Below are 13,046 nucleotides of genomic sequence, written 5' to 3'. Positions count from 1 at the left end.
CAATCTGTTTTAAATTGAGTTCTTAAAATTTAAAATTTTCAATTAATTTTAAAACATTGTAACTTAATTATCAACAATTAGAACCATTACTGTTAGACTTGTTAACCCTGTCTCAGTCTCAGAAGTCAGAAGTGCAATATAAAATGCTAAGATACCAGCAAGCATACACTATCAACGGGACGGTAATTATTAGTCGAAAGAGATTTTTTTTTAATTATGCAAACATTTTAATAACAACAACAAATATGTAAATATTAAATATTATAATAAAAACAAAATTGGCCCTATAAGACATTGTGTATGTGACGATAGGTGTTTCTTGGACAACAAAGATAAGATAAAAACAAATTATGGTGAGCTTAGAATTCTAAAGTTGTCAACGAAACTGACAAAAAATGTCCATTACTTGATAACTGATGATTATGGAACTGCAAAGCAACTGTAATCACATGAGGCCGAATCGAAAGAGATTCGTCAATACTTCCTATTATATCTAATTTATCTAGAGATTGATGATGATGAATCAAACTTAAAAGTTAATATTATAGATGAAGATCATCACCATTAATGTTTTCTTTTTTCATACTTCTTATAGTCATTACTATTAATTTGTATCAACAATCTTTATGTTCGTCTATTTATTACAAATATTTATCGTATCAACTACTATGCAATGATTCAAGTAGGATATATTGCATATAAAAAGTAAGAGAAGTGATAAGAAGGTAACAAAAAAAAAATCATTTTAATATGATATTTTATAAGATAGAAAGTAATAAAGGAAAAACAGTATTGTAAAAGTGTTATAAAATATATTGTATGAATAATTTAAATAAAAAATATTCGTGTTTCACTCACTCACACGGCCCAACCCAAAATCAATCTTGACATGTTTGTGTTTTACAAATTAATCTTATTTTGTTTTGAGATTGTGTTTAGAATATTTAGTATCTTTCGAATTCAATCTTATCTTATTTTAAGAAATATACATTTTTAATAGTTATGACTTAATAATAAGACTTAACGGATAATATTGTACATCATATACATTATTTTTATATTATTTAGATTCTTCAATTTAATTATATTTCATTTTAAGACTAACATATTATATCAACAATTATTGATATTTTTCGTATGTTATTAGTTTTTGTTTAGCTCAAATTTATATTTAAATAAATAACCATTTTAAAATTTTAGAATGAATAGAGGCATATATATATATATATTAAAATTTATATATGTGTGTGTTTAAATAAGGCCTATTTATCTTAAACTTAAAATCAATTATTTTTTATATAGTATAACTGTATAACGCATTCTAATCTTAATTATATTATAAAATTTAAAGTTAACTGTATTAAAATAAATTTTATCAACATAAAACTTTAAAAAAATGTTCGACGTTAAACTGGCACATATTTTCTCAGAAAAAGAAAAGGAAATACGAAAACGTCTTCTGTGATTTATAACAAATTTGAACAATTAGAGCAACTGGCTGGTTTGCCCGAGAGGTTAAGGGGGAAGACTTAAGATCTTCTGCACATAAGTGCGCGTGGGTTCGAACCCCACAGCCAGCATTTTTACCTTTTTTTTAAATGTTTTTTCTTTGTAGTTTTGGAAAACTGGGCCAACAAATTGTAGACCAAGGAGGCCCATGATAGCCAAAATTTGACTAGTTTCGTTTTGGCCGGCAAAACCTAACTGGGCCCATTGGTTCAGTAAGGCTACTCACATCACATCTCCCTTTTTTGTTTTTTTTCTTTTTTGTGGTTCACATCTCATTTTAATTTTTTATATTCCCAAAATATCTCTTTTCTCTCAGTTTTACAATCGTAAATTTTTTTTTTGAATTTTGCAAAATTAAATTCCGTAATATAGCTACATTCTAATATTTACAAAAATTAACTTTCGTCCGTTGTATAAAAATATACATTTCATAAATTGGTTTTCTGTATGTAAAAATTTATACCATAGAAACTAGTTTCCATAATATAATTAAAAAATTATATTAATATCAAATTTATATTAAGAAATAAAAAAATAACTACATTACAAAAACTAGGAGGGGATTTTCTTAGGGGTCTGCATGGGTCACAACCAAGTTTCACAAGTAACATCAAGGGTGGCTTAAGATGGCGTCTTGGCAATGGTCTCATTGTGAATGTTTGGCTTGATCCTTAGCTGAGAAGTTTTTAAAATTATAAAGTGTGTAAGGTTAAATGTGTTTAATAAAAAGTTGAAATGACATCGATAATTACTAAATGATATCTCTTTTATAATAATTATAGATATGTTAAAAATAAAAAATATTTATTACATTACATTAACAAATACAGATAACATTTACTGTAGTAAAATTTTCTTCCCAATTTAGGAAAGTTGTATTCGTACCCCACACATTAGACTAATTTTGTGAAAAACTTATAAAAAATATTATTGAGAACCAATAGTTTTTTTGGAATATTATTTTTCTAAATAATAAATTAAATATAGAAAACCAACATTTCATATTTCAAATTTCTCAAAAATTTAAAACTTTCCATAATCTAAATGCTCTTTAAAGGACAAGTTTGTCAAATAAGTTTTTCTTAAATATTTAATTTAAAAGAAGTGTATCTTAGAAAATAAAGTGACCGTTAAATGTATAATATGACAATAACTTATTTTAATTTAATTAATAATTTTAAATTTCAAATCTATGAATAGACTTCCATAAATTTTAGTCAGGGAAATTGCCATTTATAATAATATTCTCTTATTTGAATTTAAATATGGCAGATTAAAAAATCTTACTTTATTTGTGAGCATGAACAAAAATTATACTATTGATTTCAAAATTATTTATTTATTTGGGTCATGAATTTTATTACAACTGGAGTGATTACTTTTTTGATCAATAATTATAATCATAGACACTTTAAACAAAAAGTGGGGGAAAAAAATCTTGACATTCCTTGTCTTCTACCAACTTGGCAGACATGGCTAATTTTGGATCAAGACCTCATTCTGTGGGTTTGATAAAACGATCCCTTCGTGGGGTCCTTACATGGATGAAACTTATTCGATTCATTTTTTTTCAGTAAAATTTAAAATAACGGTCACATATTTAAATTTAAGATTATATATATATATTATATATATTTAATATGCAATCTTTTTCATTTAATGGTTGAGTTTTTCAATTCATCTGATTGTAAAGTGTGAAGACTGAAGGGAGTGTAATATAACATGATGTAAAATTATTGGGGCTTCCATTTTAAAGATAAATTGGATTTCTTTAGAAGATAATGTGAGTTTGGAATCTTAAGAAAACAACTTTGTTTTAATCACCGGGTTATTATATTCCAATATTTAGGTTTTTTTTTATTATATATATATATATATATATATATATATATATATATATATATATATATAATTTATCTAACCCACCTTAAAGTTGAGGTGTACGTTTTATTTTTTTTATTCTTAAAAATTAAGTAACTTCACAAGATCTAAATGGAAATTAATATTAATATATTAAACAGATAAAAATAGTCCATATAAAGTTCTATTCAAATCAATTGCACTCGATTTTATAAGTCTAAATAGACTGGCTAACTTTTTTTTTTTAGTTATAAATTTTTGTAGTGTATTGGTTCGCAATCCCCAATTATAAAGCATCAATGTGTGAGATCGAACGTGTAAGAATTTATTTTTAGATCACAATATTCCTCATGAGAGTAAAATTTCTATGATCAAAATGCTTATTTATTATATATCATCTTGCTATATATAAGAAAGAGGGAGAGGAGAAAATCATAATTTTTAAAATGATAACAGTAATAACAACAATATTGTTGACATTATTATCATTACAACCACTGTCATTGCTATTTCTACTACCACCATCAAAAATTGTAGTGACGACAACAATGATAACAGTGGTGGTGGCAGTTGGAATGATAGTGACATTGATATATAGTTGTATATGTATAAGAAATATTTATTTACTTTAAGAGTAAATCTTGATAGACTGATTTCACTAAATATATAATTCTTATTTTAAATCAAATTTTAACGATCTAATGAGTAAATTAAGATTTCTTAATGTATAAATCAAATCTATAATTTTTTTAAAATTTAAAAATTATATGATACTTCGTTATATAGATTCAAATTAATATTTAAATATTTTTATAATTATTTGTTAATTTAAATTAATGAAATAAAATATTAAATAATTTTCATTCTCTTAAAAAAATTTATAGACTTGATCTATATATTAAAAATTTTTAAATTAATAATTAGATCGTTAAAATTTGATGTAAAATATGAGTTATTGAATAAAGTAATTATAACTTACTCATAAATGAATTCCTCCTATATATATATAATAATAATAATTTTATGAGAAGCAATCTTATTTAAATTAAACAAATATCAAAATTTTAATATTTAATATAGTAGCATAAATATGCCAAAACAAGAACTAAAAAACTTGAGAAGAAATAGGGTTTGAGTTCAGCATGAATTTCAAGTAAGAAGAAAATGTATAAAAAAAAAATAAATCACCATGCAGGATACGCTTTTGGGAAAAACTTACTTCGAAAGGTTGTACTTTCTATCAGACAAAGAGGACAATCATTGTGACATACCTTTTTAACTAAATGGTAAAAATTATGTTTGCCCCTTCCATCATCTTAAGAAACTTAATTACCTATGGCACCCATCTTATTATACTAGGATTTGATTGCGTGTCTTAATAACTTTTCTCTCTGCCAACAAAATTAGACAGTAATTAAAAGGGATATAAAATAGGAGAAAAGTCACATGGATAATGACACTTTTGCCTCAAGTAACCAAAATGTCAATCCATGATTCTTGTCATCACAGGTTACCATGATTGAGCATGATGCATGAAAGAAAGTATTCCCAAAAGGGTTGGTTACTTAGCTTATTTTTAATCCTTTGGTGAAACCCAAAAGGACACTTTCTGTGAAAAGTGCATCAAGCCTTAGAAACATTGTGATAGGGTTAAATAATTGAAATATTTGCGTAGGTTAAGACAACTGGCTTAAGAATATTAGCGATGGGAAAAAAAAAATTATATATGGTTGATAGTGTGGTTTAGAGGATAGAACAAACAGCACATGCGCCACTGCATGTGATCTCTTATCCTAATGTTTGTTTTTATAAATGGTGGAAGATATGAACAAAAACTGCAATATGGCATCCCATGCTTTTCCCTCATAGTAAGACATGTATTAAATAAGGGGAAGAGAAGAAAGGACCTCCTTTTTTTAGCAAATGAAAATGACTGGGTTTAAGGACTTTCTGATTTTTTTGCAATTATTTGTTTTCTTGTCGGAAGATTCAGAAATCAAATATACTGTAGTTTCTAAAAATTAACAAAAAATCAAGCATGAAGGTGTGCATGTGAATAAAACTATAAATTGGAGTTTAACCATATAGAAGTGTCGGTAGGAGAAAGCTACGGAGTAGGGAATATTCGCAATCTCGTAACCAAATTACTTTTTATTTTATTTTTATCAATTTAAGTAAATGGCTTAATTAATAATGTTCATGCACATGAGTGTAAAACAAATGGTTTTACATTCTCAATGAATTAAAAAATTAATATTAATATAACTTTTATGTAATTATTATAAACTCAATAAACTTCTTATCATACCATATATATTATAGTTTATAATTGGATGGCAGGATTAATTATTTTATATTGTTAATATGTAATCTATTTCCTCGTAAGTAATAGCCTATTATTCAACCACAAATTGACATGTATTATAAATTTATCAACTTTTATAATAATTATTAGTAATTTAGACTAACATCTCATGAGATTTCCTAAGAATACTTTTTTTTTTTTTAATGCTTACCGCAACTTTCGTCGTATTCAAACAATTAAGAAGACGGGTGTAATGTCTGAGTGTCAACATAATGTTTATTTTTTTTTCAAACAATTAAAGAGATTAGTGTAGGAGATAAAAAATTGAAAAGTTGGTTGCAATCTCATGAAATCTATTTAAAGAGATAACCATGTAATATACTCTTAAATGAAGATTTTTAATCAATTGATAATTTAAAAATTTTAGTGCTAAAAGTGTATATAATCTCTTAAAGAGATCTTAAACAAAAAAAAATGATTCTTTTTCTAAAAGAAATTGATTCTAACAATAGAAAGGAGCGAGAAGGAGAAGAATCATTGGTAAATATTCAAGGATGACCTTATTTTACTCTCAAGTTCTCCACACAAACAATGTCAATTAAAGCATCAAATGATTGCATGAATGATAAATAAAATCCATTGCTTGGGGGGAAAAATGACAAATAACCTGAATTAGAAGCGCATTTTTATCCACCAGTTTATTTGGCTCAGACTAAGCAAACCTAAAAAATAAAGGACTCACGAAATATATAACTATAGAATCTCACAAAACAATCTATGCAAACAAAATCACACTGTCTACTTCATGTCTAAGGCTCTAACTTAAGTGCTTTTTGGTAGATCTTCATCTGTATAATGCAATTCTAGTAACAACAGCACTTTGCCTGTGATCTGTATCTTCTTGATTGATGACAATGAAATCATGGAAAGTACTTTTGCTTTCCGAAATTGAAAATGATTTGCTCTAACTAGCTGTGGATGGTTTGGTACAGCGTTTTGTTGCTTGAAGAAATCAGCTCCCCTTGATTTTTTTAGAGGAGAAACTAGAAAAATATGGACACAACACTGATGAAACTTAAGTAACTTGAGATGTTGGTTCAACCAGCTTTACACAATGGTGCCAACGTAGCCAAATCCCACAATTGAGAAGGTAATGGTCTGAAGGAAGAGGTAGATAAAGTAGTTGTGTTTCCCATGCACAAAATCATAGCATCCACATACGAAGAGGAATGCCGCAAATCCAAGTTCCAGTAAATTGAGTCTGTTCATATTCAAACAAGAAAATAAATCATGATTAGACATAAGAAATCATGTTCAAATATTCGTTGAAATTAGAAGCCTAATATTAGAACATTTAAGATCTAAGTACATATGGTACTTTTCAATAATGTAAAGTATGATTTGGCTAAGACAGTAACCAGTAAGTACATTCCGACTTGTCTTTTACGTGGCCTATGTTGGATTAATAAAGTGAGTTAATAATGGAGTAGAAAAGTGGGACATAACTCCACATTGTTTTGAGTTCGTGCTCAAATTATTTTGACGAGGGTTTTTCTAAAATCTTGACAGGGGCATGTGGTTTTGTAAAATTATCTTCTGTCATGTTCATGTGCATGTGACAGAAACGTTTTGATTAGGGTGGCATGCTGCTGAGTTGAAGGTGGAATTAAAAAGAATTTCAAAGAAATGTTTTACCTATACTCAAAGAGAATCTTAACTGCTACAATGAAGAATAACTAAAAATTATTCACCAATAAGTTGGAACCTATCGAATTATTTCCGCACAATCATTAAATTATTAGCCACACAGTCTAGAATCTATCTCTATCTCCATAATGCCAATGTGCATGATTGACAATCACAAAGTTCACAATAGAGATGTAGACAAGAAACTATAATTAATGCCAATGTAAGCACAATTATTTGCTTTCGAAAAACAAAAAATAAATTAAGAAACTGACCTTTCAACAAACTTGGATCGAGTCTTTTTGGGGGCCTTGATGACATTATTCTTCTTGGCAGCATCTCCTGATTTATTCTTATTATTGGCGACAGAGTCACCAAGTTTTTCAGTTACAACCCATTCATTGGCCCTTCCATATTCTAACAAACCTATAAATGTTGCCTTGGTACGGTGCAAAGACATTACATTCTCAAAAAGGATCCAATAGAACAGAAGGTGAATGGACCTGCCAAAGTTCCACACATCTTTTAGATCAAATTAATGGCCTAACTTTTTTTCCCCTTATCCGCAAGAATTACAATTAATAGATTAATGGACCAATTAACCAAATATAGCTGAACATGGCTAATAAAATGAGAACAAATCATATCATACCTTGGTGTTCCAACTGAATTGAGAATGGTGATGACGGAAGGAATGTAAACAGCTCCCCATATTGGAACATGAACCTCAGGGATCAAAATTGTAAGGGGGATTACAACACAGTAGAAGAAGAAGGTAACCATGTGGGCTATGATTTTACGAACAAAGAAGAAGCTGTATATAACATACACTTTCTTCCAAAACCTCACTTTCTGCATAAATGTATACAAAAGAAAACATCAGAACATACATCAAAATACTTAACATTGTCCCTTTATCTTATCCCTCAATATGATGTACTCTGTTTGGATAAATTTCTACTATTAAAAAATGTAGTAAACTTCTTAGCTTATACATAAAATAAAATTAATTTATGTATAAATTAAATATTTTTGGAGAAATTTATTCAAACGGATTCAATATAATAACTAAAAAGAGTACTAACCTTGTTCCTCACTATCTCCATCACCATTTTGCGGAACAAGTTAGCAGGACCACAAGACCATCGATGCTGCTGGAATCTGAAGGCTCTCAAAGTACTAGGAAGCTCACTTTTAGCCTATATAAAGTTGTTAAAAAAGGGGCACCATTAGTGAGAAAATTGCAAAGATAATTCATATCGATCATTAATTGCATGCAAAATGTAAATTGTTCACTTTTTTTTTTCCCCATAGATATGATATATATAATATTTTAAAATTCACAATCAAAGACTAATAATTTACCTGGAGGTCCCCAAGGTACAAAAATTTCCATCCCCTAAGACTAGCACGAACAGCAAGGTCCATATCTTCCACTGTTGTTCTGTCTTTCCACCCTCCAGCTTCATTGATAGCAGCTATTCTCCACACACCAGCAGTTCCTGCATTAAGGTCCCCAAACAACAACTTTCTTAGTAAATGCAACTACCAACCTATGCTATGACTATGTACTACGTAGCACATGGATCACATTACATGTGCTAGTAGTAGCCTAGTAGGTAAGGTCAACATGTTTGAAAGTAATTAAATGAATTACCGTTGAAACCAAAGAAAGCATGAGTGGCTGACCCAACTTCTTGCTCGACTGTGAAATGGTAATCCAATGACATCTCTTGCATTCTTGTTAGTAAACACTCATCTGAATTCACTGTCACAAAAAAAAAAAAAAAAAAAAACCAATGTGAGTAAAACATGTTACTAATTTATTTATCAATTGAAAAGGTGAAAATGATTAAAGGAGTGGTAACAAACTAACAATGTAAAAACTTTAAAAAGGGAAAAAAAAAGTTTTTGACTTGTCACATACTCATGCTTTATATTTTGCTACTGAATTAACCTTTTCATAAGCCAAGTACAGAATCAAAGGACAAATGACACAACGCCATCTTGCCGTAACCGTGGCGAACCATAGAGACAATAAAGCAAAAGTCAGCTATGACCCCACACATGCACATGACACAACATTAATTTTATCAAAAAAATAAACGTTACGGAAGTTAATTTAATTTGAGAATGTGAGCGGAATTAAAAGTTAAAACGTTAAAATAAGTTAACACTAATTCTTGTTGAATATTATTATAGGACCAGTATTGTTGTATAACTCAACTAATAATGAAAATAAAATAATGCTACCTAACTAAGTTTATTATGACTATTAAGTTGATCACTGTTTTGAGCTGAGGTGACGTAATAAAAAGAGAAGGGGAATTGGAGAAGTGTCGGCAAGGAAGGAAGGGTAAGGTCCACCTTTAAGCACATGGTACTCCCCTCACTGTTATTAGTTTTTTTTAATCTAAATTAATTGTAAACCCAAAAAATACTGCAAAAGCACGTGGGAAGTGGGTTCGCTGGATTGTGAACTTTGAAGTTTGGATGGATTCTTAAAATGACAAATTTGCCCTTCCCGAATCCCACCATGTTCTTTCCCAAACAGTTTTTCCTGGGGTGATAAAATGTGTCAGACTATGCGGGTCGCTCTTAAAGGAAAAAAAATGCATTTAATAAGGTATTTTGAGTGAATTATTTTAACCTTTATCCACTCCACTTAAAATGACGAAACTGCCCCACTTTCACTTGATCACTTTCTTGCTAAACCAAGCACAAAACAAATCAATAGTTATCACACAGACCCACTTACGATTATTATAAATAAATAAATAAAAATTCTAAGGTGGCAACTAAGGGTAGAAGAGTGACGCTTTTATTTGTTTCTTCTTTACACTCTCTCACTTTTTATTTTACTTAATGGGGACATGATCGCGAAGGAGGGGAGGGTGACTGGCTCGTTGGTGGTCCCACCCGTGATTGAAGGGTTTGTTTTCGCCCCCAGCCAGGTCAAACCACGACAAAGAGGAAAGTGAAAGTCCACACTAAAAATAATTTCTCTTCAATCATAAAATTAACCAACAAAAAATGAAATCAAAATGCCACCGACACTTAGAAGCGGAGTAAAAAATAAAGGGTTAGTGTAATATAGTGTATTAAGTAAAAACTAATACAATAATCAACTAATCACGGATTATTATTATTAACAATAATTTGATTGAGTAAGTATACGACGATGGATAACATTTATTACTAAACATAAACATGTGAAATTTAGCTATGGTTAATTAATATTTACCAAATCTCCAACGAGCTTGAACAAGAGCAATGTCGGGGTTGCCAACCAAGAAAGGAATGGAACGTCTTAGAAAATCAGGCTCAGGACGGAAATCTGCATCGAAAATAGCCACGTATTCGCAGTGTTTGACGTAGTTACGTTTAAGGCCTTCTTTTAGAGCACCAGCTTTGTAGCCTCCTCTCGTTTCTCTGATTTGGTACACTATGTTTATGCCCTTGCTCGCCCATCTCTGGCATTCCGTCTCCACCATTTGCTGCAACCACAATTTTAATTTCATTCCCCCAAATCATAAATGCACCCACTCCAATCTTAAGTAGACACATTAAAAACCCACATTCAATACCTCAAAATTAAACTCAAAATATGTGAGACTTTATACTTATACTTATATATATATTGAATTATATATACCTTCACTGTAGGGTCAGTAGAATCATCAAGCACTTGGATCACGAGACGGTCCGAAGGCCATGAAAGATTACAAGCTGCCCCAATCGACACCTTGTACACCTGACTCATCAAATTAACCAAACCAATCAGCACCAATTTCAAAATAAGAAAAACACAACCAAAAGGTGAAGGACTAGAGTTATGTATACCTCTTTTTCATTGAACATTGGAATCTGAACGAGCACGACGGGGAAATTGGTGTTTCCGAGTTCCTCGTCTTCTTCGAGGGGCTCGAACTTGTAACGCTGGTGAGGTTTCTTCCAGAAGAGTTTAACGAGGATGATGACGATGCCCATGTAGACCCTCTCCATGAAGAGCATGAGGGCCATGGCGAGGGAAATGTACACGCCCACGTTCAGCAGAGGCACGATGAGTGGCGCCTTGATCACTTCCCACACCATTCTAATCTGCGCAGCCAAGTCGAAATTCGCTCCCTGGAACGACTCTGGGATGAAGAACTTGGGCTGAGATTCGACCATTTTCGCAACAATGTATGTGGTTCTTACTCTTAGGAGAGAAAAACAGTGGGAGTGATGGTGTGTACTTTTTGTATGGTGTTGAAATGGCAATGCCCCTTCTTGATTGAGTGAGAATACACTAGTTTATAGTGCAGATCTCTCTCCCCCAAACATAGAAAACTTCTCTCTCACAATTGGCCCTATCAATGCTTCTCTTTCTCTTTTCTTCTCTATGTTTCTATGGTTATGCGACCGACACACAAGAATAGAGGCATTCTAGAGAGTGAGTGACACAGAGAGGAGAGAGATTGTGAGAGGGGCAATAGATGCAGAGATAAAGGGGTCCCTTTATAGTCATGTTTTGCTCAATGCTCATACACTTTCCTCCTACCACGTTTTTCTTATATTTTCTTTTTCCTTCTTTTTTCTCAATTTCTCATCTAACCCTTCTCTCCCACTTATTCTCAATACTGTCTTTTTGTTTATGTTGTTTCATAATTACCCTTTCATATGCTTTCATTTTCATCTATTGAAATGACGTTAAAAAAGGATTTTCTCTTGGTTAAATATTGATTAAGATAAAATATGCTTCATAAAATTAATTTATTTCGTTATTATGGTGTTAGATTTATTACCAAAATATGGCAAGCATATGGGTTTTTTTCTCGTCCGTTTTCTTTGGTGGCCTTTTGAGTATTCTTTTCCGTCTATATTCTTTTTTTCTAGGAAAATGATAGAATGCTTACAAAGGAAAAAATCGACAATCTAATCAATTATCCGTTTATTTATGTAATATACTTGACTACATATACGTTTTTTTTTTTTTTTTTTTTTTGTATTCGTAAAATATTTTGTTCTCCGTGACTGTTTTCTTTTTTCATAGGAATCATGATTGTCATGATCTATGGAAGTTAGTATATAGTCATTCAAACTATTCTTATCTTTTATAAAGATATGTCGTTATTTACTGATCTATAGATTATTTTATACTAACTTATATTTAATATATATATATATATATATATATATATATATACATTTATTCTATTAAATAATTTATATCATCAAATTTTAAGGATTGATCGTTAAATTAAAAAATTCTAATATATAAAAAATTTGTAAATTTAATTTATGTATTAAGAACTTTTAATTCAATAATTAAATTATTAAAATTTGATATAAAATATGAATTATTGAGGAGAGTAAATTTAAATAGACTCACTTAAAATAAATGGATGTCATATATATATATATATATATAAGTTGAACTATTTTTATTTTTGGATGCAAATATAAATTAGTATTGTATGTGTTAAGGTTCCAAATGTGGTTCTTCTTCTCATTTGCTTTGTTTGATGATTTTTTGAGTTTTTTTTTTCTTTTTTCATATTTCTTTTTCTAGAAAAATGGTGGATAACTTGTAAAGAAAAACTTTGCCAATCAAGCCAATTATCCGTTTTTCAAATATAACCGACTACATATACGTTTCTTATCTTTTTTCTTATTTATTAACGGTCTTGTCTTTTGTGACCGT

The 13,046-nt window shown here is 29.9% G+C and overlaps 1 protein-coding gene and 1 non-coding gene across 2 annotated transcripts; one reads left to right on the top strand and one right to left on the bottom strand.

Moving 5' to 3' along the window:
* The first annotated feature begins 1,497 nt into the window (after positions 1-1,497).
* Positions 1,498-1,580, top strand: TRNAL-UAA (transfer RNA leucine (anticodon UAA)). Its single transcript has one exon. It is a non-coding gene; the product is annotated as a tRNA-Leu (tRNA).
* A 4,705-nt stretch (positions 1,581-6,285) lies between these two features.
* On the bottom strand, positions 6,286-11,853 carry LOC109798645 (glucomannan 4-beta-mannosyltransferase 2). Its single transcript, XM_020358987.3, has 9 exons — positions 11,204-11,853; positions 11,016-11,114; positions 10,605-10,857; positions 9,018-9,128; positions 8,726-8,862; positions 8,446-8,559; positions 8,013-8,212; positions 7,636-7,863; positions 6,286-6,935 (listed from the first exon to the last, which is right to left on the bottom strand). Exons 1-9 carry the CDS (start codon positions 11,531-11,533, stop codon positions 6,782-6,784), a joined length of 1,626 nt encoding a protein of 541 aa, XP_020214576.2. The 5' UTR covers positions 11,534-11,853; the 3' UTR covers positions 6,286-6,781.
* Between the last annotated feature and the right edge of the window lie 1,193 nt (positions 11,854-13,046).

Source organism: Cajanus cajan, chromosome 8 (assembly GCF_000230855.2).
Source record: "Cajanus cajan strain Asha chromosome 8, NIPB_CcT2T_4, whole genome shotgun sequence".
NCBI classification, from domain to species: Eukaryota; Viridiplantae; Streptophyta; class Magnoliopsida; order Fabales; family Fabaceae; genus Cajanus; species Cajanus cajan.
This window is presented reverse-complemented; position numbering and strand designations above follow the sequence as displayed.

Coding starts and splice junctions, on each gene's coding strand:
- LOC109798645 (XM_020358987.3), bottom strand. CDS start 11,533: ATGGTCGAATCTCAGCCCAAGTTCTTCATCCCAGAGTCGTTCCAGGGA. Junction 8,863..9,017: donor TGCTTTCTTTGGTTTCAACG/GTAATTCATTTA, acceptor ACCTTAATGCAG/GAACTGCTGGTGTGTGGAGA. Junction 8,213..8,445: donor TGGAGATAGTGAGGAACAAG/GTTAGTACTCTT, acceptor ACATTTATGCAG/AAAGTGAGGTTTTGGAAGAA.